General features: G+C 42.0%; 2 protein-coding genes across 2 annotated transcripts in view; one reads left to right on the top strand and one right to left on the bottom strand.

Annotated features, from left to right (window-relative positions):
• The window catches only part of LOC149041080 (uncharacterized), a 321438-nt gene that overhangs the window by 187290 nt on the left and 114920 nt on the right, over nucleotides 1-19228 (top strand). The window lies entirely within an intron of this gene.
• LOC113675019 (uncharacterized) overlaps nucleotides 1-19228 on the bottom strand; it is a 121878-nt gene that overhangs the window by 83246 nt on the left and 19404 nt on the right. Inside the window, exons 18-36 of the mRNA XM_089214602.1 lie at nucleotides 18401-18952; nucleotides 17544-17792; nucleotides 16488-16796; nucleotides 15468-15790; nucleotides 14702-14933; nucleotides 13667-13915; nucleotides 13011-13328; nucleotides 12079-12636; nucleotides 10790-11338; nucleotides 9011-9571; nucleotides 8244-8798; nucleotides 7045-7566; nucleotides 6032-6589; nucleotides 4970-5521; nucleotides 4275-4603; nucleotides 3636-3864; nucleotides 2386-2937; nucleotides 1225-1791; nucleotides 16-567 (exon numbers count right to left, since the gene is read on the bottom strand). Of these exons, the coding sequence (XP_089070728.1) occupies nucleotides 16-567; nucleotides 1225-1791; nucleotides 2386-2937; nucleotides 3636-3864; nucleotides 4275-4603; nucleotides 4970-5521; nucleotides 6032-6589; nucleotides 7045-7566; nucleotides 8244-8798; nucleotides 9011-9571; nucleotides 10790-11338; nucleotides 12079-12636; nucleotides 13011-13328; nucleotides 13667-13915; nucleotides 14702-14933; nucleotides 15468-15790; nucleotides 16488-16796; nucleotides 17544-17792; nucleotides 18401-18952 (8316 nt within the window). The remainder of the gene's footprint in view (nucleotides 1-15; nucleotides 568-1224; nucleotides 1792-2385; nucleotides 2938-3635; nucleotides 3865-4274; nucleotides 4604-4969; nucleotides 5522-6031; nucleotides 6590-7044; nucleotides 7567-8243; nucleotides 8799-9010; nucleotides 9572-10789; nucleotides 11339-12078; nucleotides 12637-13010; nucleotides 13329-13666; nucleotides 13916-14701; nucleotides 14934-15467; nucleotides 15791-16487; nucleotides 16797-17543; nucleotides 17793-18400; nucleotides 18953-19228) is intronic.

Below are 19228 nucleotides of genomic sequence, written 5' to 3' on the forward strand. Positions count from 1 at the left end.
TAACTCTCATTATACCTGTTTTATCCACGATTTCCTTGCCAACTTCATCAGGTTTGCCACGGCTGGTGGTGTTGATCACGTTACCAGGAGTTTTCGAGATATTTTTCAGGTTAACGAGGTCAGTTTCGCTTCCCACAGCAACTGTGATAATATTAACTCCACTCTCTTTGAGCTCCACCGCTGTCTTCATGGCAGAGACTTCGTCCCCACTGGATCGCTTGTCCACCATCACCACGAGAACTTTTTGCGCGTCATAACGAACGTCATCGCCTCCAAAGAGAACTTTAGCCGCCTCTAATGCCTTGTCGATGGCAGGCCCACCATTTGGCGCAGGTATTGAATCGATGAACGCTTTCAGATTCTCCGCAGAGTTAATTTTGTTGCCAAAGCGTAACTTAATAGCAGCCTCCGAGTCAAAAGTAATGACCCCATAGTGGATCAAGTCAGTGCCATACATATCAGCTATGCTTTTGATGATTTCCTTCATGTGCTGCAAAACGTTCTTAGCGTCACGTGACGCAGCACCAATGGCGAATGCGAGGTCAAGTTTTCCTATCCTTGTTGGTTCTGAAAAGAACAAATGTTGGACCATTGTCAGTATCTAAGCAACTGCACATCAGAAGGGGGGGGGGGTGGGAGTGGGTGCGCTGTCGCTCATTGGTCAAAAAAACAATAACAATCGAAATATGTGGAACTAAAGTAAACCAGTTTGAAATGTACGCTTATGCTTTCCACCAAATCCAGAGACAGCCGGTTTCAGATTTGTTAATGACGTTTTCCTTACTCAAAAATTACGATGAATCTTCATTAAACACCACCCTCGAGTATCTTCCACAGCACTTGACAAGTTGGAAAGAAAGTGTCGATAAAATTCTTTTCCTTTTACCCAGAAATTCCTGGAGGCAGGGCAATGCACTGTGTTTGCTTCGAGAAGCATTTCAATTGGGTGACATAAACCAAAGCCAAAATAGTCACAGCAACCAATGAGAACAAAGCAAAGTATCACCAATGGGGTAACAAAGAAGAAGCATGAACACTGTCTGAAGCGCGGGAAAACGCGAGTGACTAGGACGCAGTTGGTTTTGTTTTGAGTCTGATTGGTTGAGAAAGTGGCGGAAGTATTTCTGGACCAATCACCAAGCGAAGGTTAAACCATAGCAATCCCAGCTTACTTTCGACCCTCAATTGAAAATTGCTCTTTTACAAATCGTAGCGCTCACATACCTGTCAAGATCTTGATTATTATTGCTCGGGCCAATCTCCAAGACTCCTCCTCTTTCTCTGCCTCTATAACATCCCCCTTGTTATAAGTGATGCTTCTTAACTCACTGCGATCTGTTTCACTTCCGATTCCCACTGGGATCACGCGGACTTTGTTCTCCTCCATTAGTTGTGCACTCGACTTGATCAACGCTGGGCTGGAAGTCGACTTCTTATCAGTCAAAACAACAAGCACCCGTTTGGCATCAAGGCGAGCATTTGGTCCTTGGAAAATTTTCAAAGCTTCTTGCAGTGCTTTGTCAACTTGGGGATCACTTGCTTGTTTTGGTAAGTTTTTAATGTATTTCCGGAGGTCCAGAATGTCCTTGAAAGATGAGTCTCCAAGTTGCAGCGTTGTTCCTGCAGTGGCTCCATATACGAGGATTCCGTATTGAATGTTCCCACCACCATACCTAAAGTCATTCATGACTTTTCTGATTGTGGTCTTCATGAGGGTGAATGTAGCATCAGCATCTCCGGAGTTTGCACTAAGAGCAAACACAAGGTCCAGTTTGGGAAACGAGGGTGAAACTTTTGAACAAAGAGACAAAATACATTCGTTACTCACTTCATTAAGTCGTTACGGAGTACTTGCGTCAAAAACATGCCGTTCTTGATCACCGGTCAATTCCCAATTAACTTAGCCCTTTTATTCCTAAGAGTAAGTGGCTTCTTATTCTCCTTACAGTACCAGCCTTAAATAAAATATGAAGGTCACGTCAATTTAAAAAGCTATTGATTATCAAACAAATTCTCCTTGTCGTTACGAAAGAAGATAACAAGAGCACAGTGCGGAGAACATGAATTCTAACGTTGGAGTATAACGGGTTAAGGCAAGAAGGCAGCATTCAAAATTTTGCAGACCAAATTAAAAAATAAGTATAATTTTTGTGAACAACATTCAATTTTCGGTGAATTATTAATTTTAGATTAAATTTCGGTTGGTTTAAAAAACCTCAGAACCTCGCTGAGTTTCCATAATAAATGGCAACTAACTACTGTCAGCACAAACCCATTCTGCACACAATATGAGCTCAGTTATCAAATTAAAAAGTGAAACTCTCGAAGAATTTTCCGAAGAGACAATTTACAAATCTGTAAATATAACAATTTCTGACGACCCACCTCTGAAGACCATAGACATAATTTTCATCTTTAGATCATCAGGCTCTGCGCTTCTTTTCTCCTCAATTATGTTTTCTCTTGAAGTAAATATCTCAAACTCCTTCGGGTCAACTTCTTTACCGATTGCTACGGCGACAATTTTTATTCCCTTATCTTGTAGTGGTCTTGTTGCCTCGCGCACCTCGGAAGGCAATTTTCCTGACTGTAGATCTGTAATCACAACTAACACCTTTCTCGCACGGGGTCGAACGTTGGCCGGCGAGAACAACTTTTCAGCTTCTATAAGTGCCTCATCCACAGCAGCGCCGCTTCTTTTTTTGGGAGTAGCACTGAGGAACTGTAGAAGATTGTTGATGTCAGTAAAATCGTTGAACCGAATCTTGATAGTTGCAGTGTCCCCAAAGACAACCAGCCCATAATTGATTTTTCCCACGCCGTATTCGCGGATGATCGCTGAAATTGTGTCTTTCATAAGCTTGAATGTTTCGTCGGCAAACAATGAGCCAGCAGCAATGGCGAACCCAAGTTCAAGTTCAGGAATTGGAGATTTACCTGTAAAAAGGTAGAACATATAAAATGTGTAAGCAGGCCCACGAATAGTGAAGATATACAACGCTGCGATCAGCTATTAAACGAAGCAACCATCTTGGTCATAAAATACATATTCATATGATCATAACAGTATAAAGAATCTCAGCAGTTAACCCTTTAACGCCTCAGAGTGATGATCATCTAACTTCTCCCAACATCGTCACGCCCGAATCAAATATTAAGGTGATAAGATTAAAGGCAATGATCACCAAACTAAAAAGCTCTTGATTGTGAAACAAATTCTCCTTATCAGAACCTTATAGGAAATGTATAGAGAACATTAGAGAGAATATGCAAACTGATGTTCGGGTGTAAAGAGTTAAATAGCTGACAAATTGGCCGATCGAATCCAATCAGAGAGCGCAGCTCCGGAGTTAAACACCCACAGGGAATGGCGGGGGGACCACTTAATACAGGTTTACTGCTCAATACAGATTCAAGAGAGTAGGTGTACTATGAAAAACGATAAAAAAAAAAACGCCATTTTATGCCGTAATTGAGATAAACACGGATAAAATTTTATTTGATATATCATTTTTAGTATAATTTGAGTGGTCTGCTCGACTGTACGTCATCAAATTCTAAAAAGTAGCCGTCCGATCCTGAAAGTTAAAGGTTAAGATCCTGTAACAAAAAAACACAATCCTACTCAGACTTACCCTTGGCAATTTTATCGATGATCTCCTTGCCCACGTTAGTAGGATTTTTTTCATTGTCGGTTTTGATGACTTGTCCATCAGTTGATACTGCTTTCTCCTTTGCAGGGTTCACTTCTGTCCCGACAGACACTGCGATCACGCGAACTCCAGCTGTTTCTAGAGGCACAACCGCTGCTCTAATATCTCGAGGGCTCTTACCAGATGACTTGTCGGAGATGACAACTAACACCTACAAGAAACATGTCATCTTACTGTGAGGGCTCCCAGTTCGGGTTTAGTACTATATCATGGTATGACTTATGCAGCTGATCAACATATCTGGGAGTCAGTCTGGTGTCATTTTGCAGAAAGAAAAAACTATTGCCTGATTGAAGGAGAGGGACGAAGGTTAAGTCACCTGACCCGTTTACGAAAAAACCAAGATGCGCCTCTCTGGCGAGTTCCAGAAATAAAGAAATAAAGAAAGAATTCCAATCAGGAGCTAAATTTAGCGCAGCAAGGGAGTGCGATGAAATTAGATAGCAAAAAGTTAAACTTTCAACCTGAAAGGCAAATCTAAAAAAATCGATCTCTTGAATTGTCTGTTATCAACTTATTTCAAGTGAAGAGCTTCGTTAGCTTCACTTGGAACTACTTTACCTTAGCTGCATTGTATCGTATGAACGGACTGTTAAACTGATCTTCTGCTGCTTCCAAAGCCTTCTCAAGTGAAGGGCTCCCTGACATCCGAGGCATACTGCCAACAGCTTCTACTAATTCGGCATCTGAAGCAAAAATGTCTCCAAAACGGACTTGTGGTGAGGCATAATCACCGTACACAATGACACTGAATTCCAGTCTCTCCGTTCCATAGTTCTCAATAATCGACTTGATGATATCTTTGATAAATGAATATGTTTCTTCAGCTTCGATTCCAGTGGCGGAGATTGCAAAAACCAAGTTGGTTTCTGGTATCCGAAGGGTTCCATCTAATAAGCAAAAAAAGAAAGAAAGAACAAAAACGTTACGATAAAAATCGCCCAACAATAGTATCACATTGCACAATAGACTAGTTTTAAATTGAGTGTCAAAATTAATTTCGAGATTACATTTATTATTCTCTGACTTGGTTGTTTTATTGGTCAACTTCTCAACCAATCAGATAGCACTTATAGCCACTTGGTCACACGCGTCTTCCCGCACTTCTGGCAATGAGCTTGTTCTTTCTTTGAATCCTATTACCTCCTTGTTATATTTCTTTTGTTCTGTTTAGCCGCTGTGATCAATTTGGTTTCAGTTACTTGTTGACGATCAGTCGAAAAACTCTTCAACAGAGACGTTCAAAGTGTACTTACTTATCACTCTTTCCATGATCTCTTCACTTAATTCATCCGGATCTTTGTCTTTCTCAGATTCAATTATGTTGCCCTTATTGGTCACAATCACAAATTCCACTGGACTGACTTCATCACCAACAGCCACGGGAATAATCTTCACGACCATCTGTTCAAGAAGCATAACGGTGCCTGACACGAGATCTTCGTCGAGCCCAGAGCTCTTGTCTGTCAGGACCACCAGGACCCTGTCCACATCCTGCCGATCTCCAGCATCGGCGAACATATCAGCAGCTTTCTCCAGAGCCTTGTCGAGGGCCGATCCACCCGAAGGTTCCTCGATTGTTTCCAACACTTCCCGAACCTGGTCAGCATAAGTAGCGTTTCTGAGATGGACGATAACTGAAGCGCCATCATCATACACAATAAGACCATAACGGATGTTACTAGAGTCGTATTTCTGGAGCAGGGAGTCGATGGCATCTGTCATTAACTGGAACGTTTCACTTGTATATGTGCCAGTCGCTGAGATGGCAAACACCAAATCTAACTTGGGGACATTCAGTGGACGATCTAAAGGATGAGTCGACAATCAAATTCATGTTTTAATATTGTTTTAAATTTAGCTAACTTAAAAGGATAATTAAAAGGAGACTTTAATGCAATGTGTTCGACTAGTGTGATAGTCACAGAGACAAACAGACTGACATATAGAGAGACAGACGGACAGACAGACAGACAGACAGAGACGAACGTATGGACAAACAGACTGACAGGCAGATAATCAAATTATATTCTTTTTGCAAGGACACGCTGTGGATCATCGTGAATATTAGTGAAGCAATAACTTAAAGTTAGTGATGGCAAATCGAGTGACAAAATTATAAGAGTTAAAAAAACACGCTTCGAAAGCGACGTAACATTCATTTTGAAAGTGAGCTCTTCGTTGGCAAAAAACAAATGAGGAGACAGACGAAATTGCAGTGACATTTAAACCTCCACTGTGTAGACAGTTGGGCCAAAAGCTGCAACATCTGTACCCTGCCACACTATTCAGTCACCACAAACGTCTATGCCACTTACCTGTTAAAACCAACACCATGATATCTTTGGAAAGCATGCTTGGAGGCTCAGAAGTTGGCACAAGCAGAATATCCCTGTTATCGGAAGCCATTGTTTCTAATTCCTCCTTGTTTGTGCTGTCTCCTATGCCTACAGTAATAACACGAATGTTCTTCGTCTCTAAAGCTCTCGTCTTCAACATAATGTCACTCAACTGGAGTCCTGATTCGTTGTCCAACATGACGATAAGGACCTTTCTGGCGTTCGGACGGTCCTCGCCATCTTTGAAAGATTCCGAAGACCTTTCCAACGCCTCATCTAACGCCGGGGCTCCACTGCTTGGTACCAATGAACCTATGGCACCTTTCAGCCTCGTGGGGTCCAAAGCACCATCGCTGAACTTCACAACTAGCCTGGCCACGGATCCAAATAACACCACACTGTAGCGAACTTTGCCTGCACCATAGGTGTCCACCACATCAATGATAGATTTTTTCATGAGGTTGAAAGTCTTCTGAGAAAGTGCCGCTGTAGCACTAACAGCAAAACAAAGATCCATCTCTGGTGGTTCCACCACAACTGAAACAAAGAACACAAAGAGGCTCTTAGAGTAATTTTCAACTGAGTGTTGAAAGTACTCCGATATTGCACTGGTTTGTATTTGTTTTGCCTGGTGATTGGTCTAAAAATATCGCACCACCCTCTAATCCAATCAGATACTAACCTAAAACCAAGCGTAACTTGGTCAGTTGCGTTTTCCCGCTCATGGACCAGTTTTCTTGCCCGTTTAACCCCTCATTGGCTCCTTGTGATATTTCACTTTGCTTTTATAGGCTGTTGTGATTTCTTTGGCTCTTGGTTTACGACACTACGAAAAGCGCTCTTATGGAAAGTCTTATAAACCTCTTAATATACGCAGCAGGGCTATGCATATCTGGCACATATCACGTATCACGTGTTCCCGAAGAGGACGTTTTTATTAATTTTGTTTGGTATGAAAAGATGCATTCGATTCATTTATCAAACGCACTTACCATCAAATACCTTCTCCATAACCTTTCTAGCAAGATCTACTGGGTTGACAGTTTTTGAAACTTCAAATTCAGTTTTAGGATTGTTGACTAAAGCAAATATTAGAACAGGGATCCCATTCTTCTCCATGGACTGAACTGCCCCTTGAATAGCCGAAGGATCCAGATCCGAAACACCATCTGTCAAAAGGACAACAACCTTTTTGACCGATGGACGTAGACTTGAATCTTTGATGATTTGCAAAGCCTCGTCCAAGGCCCGTTTGGTTCCAGGGCGACTTGAAACTCTTCGGGAATTTTCAATGAAGTCTTTAATGCTTGATCGTGTGGGAAAACTAGTTTTGAAGTCGAATTCCTCACTAGGCCGGCTTCCATACACGATAAGGCTGTAATGCAGCCGATGTATTCCGTAAGTGTCTGTTACGATTTTAACAGCATCCTTCATGCGCTGAAACGCGTCTTCAGGGTTCCCTGTTGTAGCTGTTAGAGCGAACACTACGTCGACTTCAGGTGCTCTTGTACGTACTGAAAAAGTTACAAAAAATGTGTACAAGGCGAAAAACTTACAAGAAACATATTGTTATGAGCATTTCCGAGGTATGAAGCGAGTAAGAACATTTCTACACCCCCTGGACGGGATGCTAGTTAATCGAAGGTTACCCCTTGCGTTTTGTCCAGTTCTCCCACCATATCCCTTGGTAAAGGGAAGCGCTATGGAAGTGGCACCAGCCAGGAGTCGACCCAGAGTCCAGCGCGCTAAATGACAGGCCACCGCATCTCTCCACTAGAGAGGATTCAAACCCCAACGGTCATGGGTTCGTTGCTCTCGAGGAATCAGACATTTATCTACTAAAGACTTACTTCGTTGGCGATTGAAGTGTTAACCTTTTTTGCCCCCCTAAGATCTAAACATCGATCATCCATTCTGTCCGCCATACGTTTCTTAGAACTTTAGCTTTGGGAATTTGGTCTTTGAGGTGAAACTATGGGGCTTGACATTATTTCTTTCTTCTCGTTACCTCTCTGCCCGAAAATGTATCGATATTGTAAAGAAGAAATTCTTAATGGTCACTCCGGGGAGCGAGTGCGGTTTACTGATTCTCGAGTCCTCTGATACAAGATGGAATTTTCTAACAGTTAACACCTTCATCCCTTTTGCTTTAAATCAGAGACATCAATAAAAAGACGCAAGTAAAAAGTACCTTTTAAAATCTTTTCCATTACTTTCCTTCTGAGATCGTCGGAGTCAACAACTTTGGAAATTACGATGACATCGCTCACATCAGGTGTAATCTCTTGGAGTTCGTTTTCATAAACCTCGCTTCCTAGTCCTACGGAAATGACTGTCACGCCTAAATCTTGAAGTTTATTCGCCTCAGAAATGACATCATTAAGATTGGAAGATGTTTTTTTGTCTGAGATCACGACCAAGATTTGGTGTGCATCGTTGCGCGCATTTGGCGATGTAAACATTTTTCCTGCGCGCTTGAGGGCTTCATCTAAGGCGGGACCTCCTTTTAAAATGGGGAGTTTTGTGACCAAGGCTTTTAACTTATCGCTTGTGGAGTAAGAGGCCAAGTCTATATATGACGAAGCTCCGCTTCCGAATAGGATCACGCCATACTGCATGTTACCCGTTCCGTACTTGTTGACAATAGAAGTAATCGCCTTTTTCGTCGTTTGGAACACCTCATCAGCTTTAGACGATACTGCAGTTATGGCGAACACAACATCGATTTTAGGCACCTCTGGCAAACCTATGATGGATCAATAAATAAGCATGTGAATATTCAAGCTTACTAATAAGCAGATCAAAGGAGCTAGGGTGGCGCAGTGAAGAGAGGGCTCGCCTCCTATTGCCGTATTTATGCCAGTAGTTCCCTGCGAAAATAAATCGAAAGATTTATTATCGGTGGGTATATTATCCAAAATCTTATATTATCCAATATAATATATGTATTATCCAAACCTGGCCGCAAAACTTTCTCCATCAATTCCTTGGTCAAAGGTGTCTCGCCTGCATCAATGGGAACAGTGATAACGTTGTTGCTATTGCCTGTAATATTAACCAGTTCATTTGTATCCACATCTGACCCAATCCCCACGGATATAACTTTCACTTTCTGCTCTTTCAATGATGCAAAGGTTGACTCAATCTCTTCCTTGGATGAATCCCCCTTCACGTCAGTCATCAAAACGAGTACCTTAGAAGCATTGGCGCGCACACCCGATCCCTTGAAAGCTTCAGAAGCCGCCTCAAGGGCAACATGAGGTAATGTCGGTGGAGTGATCTCCGGCATAAATGTGACGAATCTTCGTAGGTCGTCGGGATCCACCTGCTCTTTGGTGAAGCTGAACTTAGTGGATGCTTCAGAACCGTAAATAATAAAGGAGAAATGGATGTCCTTTGTACCGTATTGTTGTATGATAGAATTTATCACCTCCTTCATCAGTGGATAAGAAACGTTCGACTGGAAAGAGGTTGCGCTTAAAGCAAACGCAAGATCAACTGGTGGTGGTCTCAGTGATTCTAAACGGATCAAAATAGTAATTGGTTAAAAGAAATAATTTCATAACCACTGGAAATATAGCAGCAGCAGCCCAAACATGATAAACTCTTTGATTCTAAGGGTGACCAGCATCTGTTTTATCACCACCGACCCCGACCAACCCCGAAACAAAATTCAGGTCACGAAAATAAAGGAAAGGATCACCAATTAATGTTAAGCAAATTATCCTCGGCAGCACATTAGGAAATGTATAGAGAACAGTATGGAGAATATGCATTCTGATGTTAGGGTGTAAAGGTTTAAAAGAGCAGCAATATTTCCGTAGGACTAAGTAGCATAGGCGAAACCAACGCAAGATAACCCCAACATCAGTTAAAAACAAAGAGAAAAGTCGAAGGAAACATACTGTGGAAGGAAAACTTTGAACCGGATGCAAACTCGGCAAAACATACAACGGCTTGAGAGCGAAAACTCAAACCACTTTGCTTGGAGGGGAAATGGGGAAACCTGTTACAAGTGCACGAAAATGTTTAGCAGCCAGCTGAAAATGCAAGACAACATAAGAGAGCCATAAGCGATGGAAAACGCAAACAGGCTTTATGCACAGAGAATACAGTCCAGCTCTAGGAGAGTGAAACCGACCAAAGCTGTAAGCGGGAACGTGCAACCAGCAAGATTTCAGTACATGACAATAGCGGGAAAAGCTTAGGGGTAAACTGGCTGAAAAAAAGGATGGAAAGGTACGGGAAAAAAAGTTTGTACGGGAGCACAAACGCAAAAACCATAAATCATGGTCTTCGGTAGAATAAACCAAATTATTCAACCATTAAGGTTGAAGAAGGGTAAAGTACTCGAGCCAACCGCTCCCCACTCACCCCAGCCGCAGCTTATGCCGGTTTCTTTACCATGAAGCGACTAGGAGTATCACTATTCCCCCCAGGATGCGATGTTGGTCCATCACAATGCCCCCCCCTCCCCCCCAGCATTAATCAGGCTTCCTTGACAATTTCCCAGTACCCATTTATACCCCTGGGTGGAGAGAGGTAATGTGAAAGTAAAGAATTTTGCCAAAGAACACATCACATTGATCCGGTCAAGTCTCAAACCCAGAAGTTTCGACCCGGAGTCTAGTGAACTGGACATAAGATCACGGCTCTCACGTATACATAGCCCAACCCACAAAACTATTAAGAGTGCAAGGCAATTAATACAAATTTAAACATAATTCTTCGTCATACCAAGAACTCTAGCGATAATCAGCTCCATCAAACGGTTAGGTTGTTCATCTTCATCAATAAGAACCACATTATCCTCGTTGCTTGTAAGGACGCCCAGTTCATTACTGTCAACTTGATCTCCTACACCAACAGGAATAACAACGATTCCAGAATCCTCCAAATAAACTGCTCCTTCTCTTATCTGGTATTCATCCTCACCAGACCTCCCGTCCGTCAAAATGACGAGGACATGCGTAGCACCCTTGCGAACGCCACTGTCTTTGAATGTCTCCTTAGCAGATTCGATGACCTTTATGAAAGACAACCCTCCCGTGGCGGAGGGCAAAGCGTCAACGGAGGCCTCCAATTCGTCGATGGTGGAATACTTTTCGCTGAATCGTACAAAGATATTGGATGTGTTCGAGAACACAATGAAGCTGTATCTAAAGCTCCCTGTACCGTACTTGTCAGCAACGGTTTTCAGTGTATCTTTCATGAGCTTGAAAATTTTCTCTCTGGATAATCCTGTAGCACTGAGAGCGAAGGCGATATCAACTGGCGGGAACTTGCCTTAAAAAAGAAATAAAATAATACGTCAGTATTCGTCATTTAGAGCAATTTTCAAGTGTCGAAAGATATTCGGGATTGCTTTGGTTTTGCTCTAGTTCGTTATGTGACTGGTCCAGAAAACTCATGACAATGTCTCAATTAATCAGATTCAACCAATCGCGACTTGGTCAATGGAGTTTTCCCGCGCTTCCGCTTCATTGGCTCCTGGTGATATTTTCCTTGTTATATGGGCTAATTTGATACCTTTGGTTTTGGCTGTACGACACTCCATCGAAAAGCGCTCTATTTCTCTCAGTCCGATTGGTCTCGAAACGTCACGTGCCCTAATAAGATCCTAGAATAACAAAGAGACCTCATCCAAATGAAAGATCCTTTTTATATTTTATCCTATTTACCTTTTCTCACTTTTTTCGATTTCAAGGCGCTATTTCGTATTCATGCAACAGCATATTTTACCACCATTAATCCGTTTTACAAATTGGCCAGAGTAGATTTTCCGGATTTGCATAGCGGTTTTCAATTCAGTTTTCTACATTGGTTTTGCTGGGAAACTCCTACTTCGCTCCCAAATAAATGGATAAAAATCGTTGCCGGGTCGCTTAAAAATGAGTTCATGCTTGCTCTTTAAGTTGCATACTTTTGAGCTGGTTGGTTGTTTAATGTATGTGTAGTATCGTATTTTCAGGTATATTGACACTCAGTCGAAAAGCACATGCATAATCGTTTACGTTTCAACTTACATCTGGTAACATGTTCCATAAGCTGTTTTCCCAGTGTTCGTGGTTTTTCAGATCTAGGCACTTCAATGACAAGACCATCTGGATTGGTCAACTCCAATTGGGATGAATCGTCCTCAAAACCCACAGCTACTGGAATGACCTTTACTTCTCTCTCGTCAAGAGGTGCGGCAGCTTCACTGATTTCAGGCGCACTGCTTCCAAACGCTTTGTCTGTCATTATCACTACCACTTTGCATGCATCAGGTCTTGCATTCTCAGAGTCGAACACCTCTTCGGCCTTCTTTAGAGCTCCAATGATATTGGATCTTCCAGGTTGCATGCGAAGGAGCTGAACAAATTCTATCAGATTATTTGGAGTTCTGGTGCTACTATCGAAGTCGAGTTCGGTCTTTGCATTGGCGCCAAACACGATGAGGGCATAACGCAACTTTTCTGTTCCATATTTGCCGATTATCCAGGCTATTGTTTCCTTCATTAACCTGAATGTCTGTCCGTTTTCTAAGGAGTCGGCACTCAGTACAAAGGCAACGTCAATTTCCGTTGAAACCGGTGGGGGATCTACGTGTGAGAAAATAAAGTTTTGCAGTTCTTTTCCCATGCCTTTGAAAACTTACTCGTACGAATTCTCATTGGCACTTGATATTCTACTTGCTTCTTATTAGCTGTTGTGGTACCTTTGAATTTAGTCATCTGATACGTTAAGTTTTTTGTGTTCTTAGTGTAAAGTTCAACAATAAAAAACTCATCAACCCGTCGTCCTTGCTATCTAGGAGGCGCGGGTTTGAATCCCCTCGAACCCTGAATTTTTTCATGCTTCTTTCTTACAATTCCCAACATTGCAGCTCACCCTTGAGAATCATTGTATTACTTGATTTTCAACCGCAGGTCAACTGAAAGTTTTATTTCATTAAAAATTATAATAAAAAACTAACCTGTGAGGATGAGCCTTAGGATTTCTGCGGAAAGTTTGTCAGGATTTTCATCAGTTGGTGAATCTATAATATTCCCTGTATGTGGTGTAATGTAAGCTAACTCCTGCGCATCAGCTTCCACTCCAATGGATACAGCGATGATCTCCACTTCTTCGTTTTCTAGAACAGTAGCAGAAGACCTTAGCGCACTTTCTTCAGCACCGGAACTCTTGTCTGTGAACACGACAAGAACCTTTTTGGCATCCTTCCGTGCGCCTACTCCGTCAAACATCTTTTTGGTGTCGTTCAGAGCTTTGACGAGAGCGAGTGGAGGAACACCTGCAAAGGATATTTCAATAAAAAAGAAGTCACAATCATTTTTTTAGGAGGGTAAGAATTACATATCAAGTCTATTTTGCAACCTTAGATGTGACCCGACGAAATAAACGATTTTAGTATATAATAAAACAGTGGATGGTGTTGAAGGCTTATTATCATAATATCCACCACTAGCCACCTTCACTTCGGTGAATAGTTTTATATATTCTGTACAGTTTACTGTACAGTATATATTCTGTACTGTAGATGTACTGTAGAGTTTACCATAGTGTCCCCTAGATTGCTAATCAGAGCGCGCGTAGGGTCTAAGTTATTTTATCAAACTTTAAGAATATTACCTTTCGGTTTGGGCAGATTATCAATATACTGTTTCACTTCAGCTTCAGGCACCATCTTGTTGGAAAATTCCAATAGCCTTTCGGCTGATCTTCCATAGAGGATAATACCGTAGTGGATTTTAGAAGTTCCATACTTGTCCACCAAGGATTTGACGGCATCCTTCATGAGTTTAAAAGTCTCGTCTGAAGTTGAAGATACTGGACACATGGCAAACACAAGATCGATGTCTTGTATAGGCACCGACACAGCTAAATAAATAAAGACAAAATATCAGGCTCATGCAGAAATGGAAGCGCAGCGGAAACATCATTATTCGTGTGTAAGAAAGCCAAAAGCAAACAAAGAAATAAATTTCAGAGCTAGTAGACTTAATATCTTCCACTCACATACCCAGGGTCCCGCTGGTAAGACTAGAAATATGCAGGTTTCGACGGGATTCTAACCTGTGCATTCCAGATTTCAGTTGGGTGCCACTACCGACTGAGTTCCGAACCCACATATCAGAAGTGAGGTAATTATATCACAGCGCTCAAACGTCTGCGCATGTACTATTGTTGCAATAACTAGGTGGCACGCTTTCAAGCTGTCTGAACCAAGTTGTCTCACACAAGTTATTACAAACAACCACAAAAGCCAACAAGTCATGTTATTTTAAAAGCGTAGAACGTTTTTGGTAAAGCTCAAACTAAAAAGGTAAATCAACAGGATAACCATACTTCGATAAGCTTTGTGTTAAAAAAAGTTTCGAGTTTTCCTTTTCCCTGTTTCTCTTTCCTTGTATAGATTTCTATGAACGTTTCAATCTTTTTTTCGTTTATTTTGCAAGACGGCGGTTGTCTATTATGTTTTCCTTTGAAAATTCGCGTGCCGCCACCCTGAATTGATGCCCTTGCGCATGCCCGACGTTTGACCGCTGTGTTGGCAATTGCACAGGGTTCTTTGTATCTCGCAGGGGAATCTCATCACAATCATTTCAAGCAGTATTTGTGAAAAGTCTTATCTCATGCATAGTCAAATAAGTGTCATTTTCTCACGTTCAAAAGCTTTTTCCATGATTCTGTTCCCTAAAGAGGCTGGATTAGCATCGGAGGGTCCTGTAATTACATCTCTCTTCCTCTGAGTAATTTCCTCCAGTTGTTTGGAGTCCGGCACACTTCCAATACCAACAGCAATAACGTGAATGCCTTTATCTTCTAATGGTTTGGCTGCTGTCCTGAGCTGTTCATCTGTGGACCTGGAACGACCATCAGTGATCACCACAACAACCTAAAAAAAAAGGAGAGGGAGTCAATCGGCGGAAAAAAATACACATGTCACGCTTTCAGTAGTGCTCTTGTGTCACGCTTGAGGTCACGCCAAGTCTGAAGGAGCTTCAAAGTGGCTTCATCGCGCTACGCGACTCTCTTTCAAAACTCGAGTGAACTTCTCAATCATTTTGCTGCAAACCTTTTCACTAACTTGTCATTGAAATTTCTTTGGTTTTGGTTTAAAAACATTCGCACAAAAAGCGAACTTCCGAGGAAAAAATTCTTACAATGAAGATTTATGAGAGCTGCAAGCTTCCTAATCCTTTACACCCTAACATCAGTATCCATATTCCCCATACCCTTCTTCACAAATTTCCTTTAGTGCTGACAGGGAGAACTTGCTCAACAATCAAGAGCTTCTTGAGTTGGTGATCATTTCCGTTATTCTCGTTACCTTAATTCAGCGGTAATATTGCAAGGAGAAATTAGATGCTGGTCACTTTTAGGGGTCAAAGTAAGATCACAATGAGGCATATAAAACACTCGTTGTTACCTTCATAGCACTTGGCCGGACATCCGCCCCTTCAAAAATGTTCTTGGCCGCACTCAGAGCTCGCTCAAAAACAGGAAGCCCTTGACTTGCGGGCAAACTTTGCACGAGTTGCAAAAGATACTCAGCAGATGGGTCCTTTCTGTTGAATCTTTCCATAACAGTAGCATCTGTACCGAATGACAGCATAGCATATCGAATGCTTCCCACCCCATAAATATTAAGCACATACTTCAGGGTGTCTTTCATCGTGCGCAAAGTTTGCGCTACGTTACTTGCGGTGGCGCTCACAGCCAAAATCATGTCCACGTCCGGTAGAATACGTACTGAAATGCAAAAAAATTCTGATTAATGCTGTTTTTTTTTCTGTTTGTTTGTTTGTTTGTTTGTTTGTTTGTTTCACAGAGATACACGGTGGCCTAAAGACTCCACCTCTAGAGGTCTGGGTACGAGACCTGGCCCGGTGAATGTGCCTCAAAATCTCCACCCTAAAGTATAGATTGGTACTGGCGTGATGGACAAACATCCCAGCTAGGGGAGAGTGGTGATATTCATAGTCCCTTCATGCTAAGGAAACCGGATAAGCCTTGTCTGGGTAGGCCTCTAAGCTCGAGAACAAACTCTTTTTCACAAGCTTCACCGCTGAGCTTAAGAGAACTCATTGGTGCGCTCGGCTATCTATTAGGTTCATATGCACCAAGTGTTTTGATAGTGTTAGGAAATCTTACTACCACACAAATGAAGTCGCTGCCACCCATAACCGCTGACCGTCAAAATTAAACATCACAATTATTTAAATTTTCAGAGAGTGCTCAGTGGCCTTCAAACGGTGTTCGAGGGCAAAATTGTGAAAAAGGCTCATTCACAAAAAAATTCCACACTGTTTTAATCGAAATACTGAGTGAATTCCCAAAAAAATGGCCCATATTCTCACTTGCACAAACGAGAAAAAAAATTTGATCGAATTCTCATCTAACATCCACGTGACTGTTTGGGTCAAAACGCAAACATGCCTTGGCATACCTTTAAAGATCTTCCACATTATTGCTTCTCCAAGTTCATCTGGTTTAAATACTTTTGGAGCTTCAATCAGACTATTTTTATCTGATGTAATCAACGTCAATTCTCTCTTGTCAGCCTCCTTTCCGATAGCAACAGGAATAACATCAATAAACCGCAGATACAAAGTCTTCGAAATCTCGCGCAGTTTTGTTTCGTCGACACCAGACCTCTTATCCATTATCACGACCAGAATTTTCCGAGCAGTTGGTCGAGCTCCAGGTCCTTCGAATAACTTCACTGATTCTTCTAAAGCTTTCTGAAGGTCAGGTCCTAAGTAGAGATACGAAAAATATACCTTTAAAATGCGTGAATGCAAAATAAGAGACAAACCACCGAAGGAAAAAAAAACAGTAGAAGTGTTTCGTTGATTGAAATCGTGTGGAATTTTTTAGTACCACGCTATCATCACGAAAACGTTATTTAAAATAGAAATACAGTTTGTTTATCTCAAATCTTACTCAAGTCTGCTAAACTTATCTTAAAGGAATTCCTGTGATTTTGAAGTGTTATGACAATTTTTTTTCCCGTTGATGTAAAGGATATTGAAGACTGAAATCTTGATTCACTTTATTTCTTTGATATATTAATGATACCCCAGAAAGGTCAAAAGCTTAACATACCGGGGAGTTTGAAAAAAGCGGAGGATTCAGCTACAATTGGCGGGGATGGGAGGTTCAAAATTAATCGTGATCGAGACCTCAAAGGGCTTAAAATAGCAGGAGTTCGAGATCCACGGGGGTTCAAAGCACCGAGAGTTCGAGATCTCAGGGGGTTCAAATACCGGAAGGTCGAGATCCTAAGGGGTTCAAAATACCGGGAGTGCAAGATCCTAGGGGTCAAAAATACTGAGAGATCGAGATCCCAGGGAGTTTAATATACCGGAATTTGAGATACCAGGGGGTTCAAAATACCGAAAGTTCGAGATACTAGTGGCTCAAGACACTGGAGCATTCAAGATGTCTAGGATTCACCATGTCAATGAATCTTCATAACAGAGTGTCATTTTTAACATGTCACCTGTTGAACTTCTTGGTACAGAATCCAAAAGTCGTATCACTTCTTCTCGAGTGAACGCGTCTCGCCTGAAGTCCCTAACACGGCTGGGTGCATTGCCAAACACCAACAGACCATGATGAATCTTGTCTGTTCCATATTTATTCACAATATACTTTGTTGTTTCTTTGATGCGACTGAATGTCTCATCTGCATCTGTTGCGGTAGCGCTAATGGCGAAAGCGAGGTCAACCTCTGAGACTGAAGGTCCATCTAAAAGAGACAATTCATAAATTTTTCCTTCAGAGAGGCCAATAAAAGCACTTCAGTTAATACCTCTCTCTAGGTACAGTAAAATCCCTATTAAGTTGCGGGCTGTGGGGAGGGGGGTGGGGGCCAAACCCATACCGGCCACTGCACAAAATGTACCAAAATGCTTCTGGTGTAGTTCGTTCACTCAGTATTCATCGTACCTATTATCGAATTTCAACAAAGTTTGGTGTGGGAAGACTTAAGCCTTCCCCCTTTCAAAACACTCATAAACACTCACACATACACCGCTTCGCCGTTAACCAGTGTAATTCCTTCAATAACACTACTGATAATCTTTTCAGTCGATAAAACTCAGAAAACTCTCCGTTATTGACCGACAAGGAGATGCTTTGTCACCAGTTTGGCGAATTAGTTTTCACATTTCGGGGACAGAGGAGTTCATAGCCACTTTTTTCATTTTGGGGGGAAGGGGGTGACGGGGAGAGAAGGGGGTGACGGGGAGAGAAGGGGGTGACGGGGAGAGAAGGGGATGACGGGGAGAGAAGGGGGTAGCGGGCAGAGAAGGGGTTGGCGGGGAGAGAAGGGGGATAATTAATTCCTTTTTCTACCTCGAATCTTGTCCATAATCTTCTCTCCTACCACCTCAGGATCCGTTTCTTTTCCAGTCTCAATAACATTCTTCTTGTCAGGTGTCGTGTTAACGAGCTCATCAGGGTCTCCTTCTTCACCGACCACAACAGGTATAACCAAAACATCCGTATCCACAAGAGGCTTGGCTGCTGTTTTAACGTCATCCACAGTAGACCCAGAACTACTATCTGCCATGATCACAAGAACTTTACGAGTAAGGGGTCTCCTTTCATCATCATCAAACATTTCTGATGCTTTCCTCAGCGCGGCTGCCAAGTCTGGTGTTCCCGTGCCAATATCGAGGTTTTCTACAACTGTCTTGAGTTGCTGTGGTGACGGAGGTGTCTGCCCAAATTTAATTTCTATCGATGCAGTTTCACTGTACACAATGACACTGTAGTGTATTTTCTGGGTGCCATAGGTGACGATGATGTAGTTTATCACATCCTTCATTAGCTGAAATGTTTCGTTATAAAGCGTACTGGCTGCACTCAACGCGAAACCAAGATCAATCTCAGGGATAGCTTGAACTAAACAATGGAAATATCGACATGAACCATAGTTTGACTTGATAATTATGATCTGAATGTATGCTTTGAAATGAAGTCCTCAGATGGATATAGCCAGAGATATTAAGAGGGGGAAGGAGAGGGTTTATGGTTCCGTCATTGTCAAACTTCTAAGGCACACCCGAGACATGAAAAGCAAGTGAGTCAATATAGTTTCTAGACAACTGTTTCGAGCGTAATTCAGGAAGGTAATAGTCTATGTCACCTAAGTCACAGCCTTTGTGTAAAATGCAACGC

The sequence above is a fragment of the Pocillopora damicornis genome, chromosome 8 (genome assembly GCF_964200805.1).
Source record: "Pocillopora damicornis chromosome 8, jaPocDami1.2, whole genome shotgun sequence".
Lineage (NCBI taxonomy): Eukaryota > Metazoa > Cnidaria > Anthozoa > Scleractinia > Pocilloporidae > Pocillopora > Pocillopora damicornis.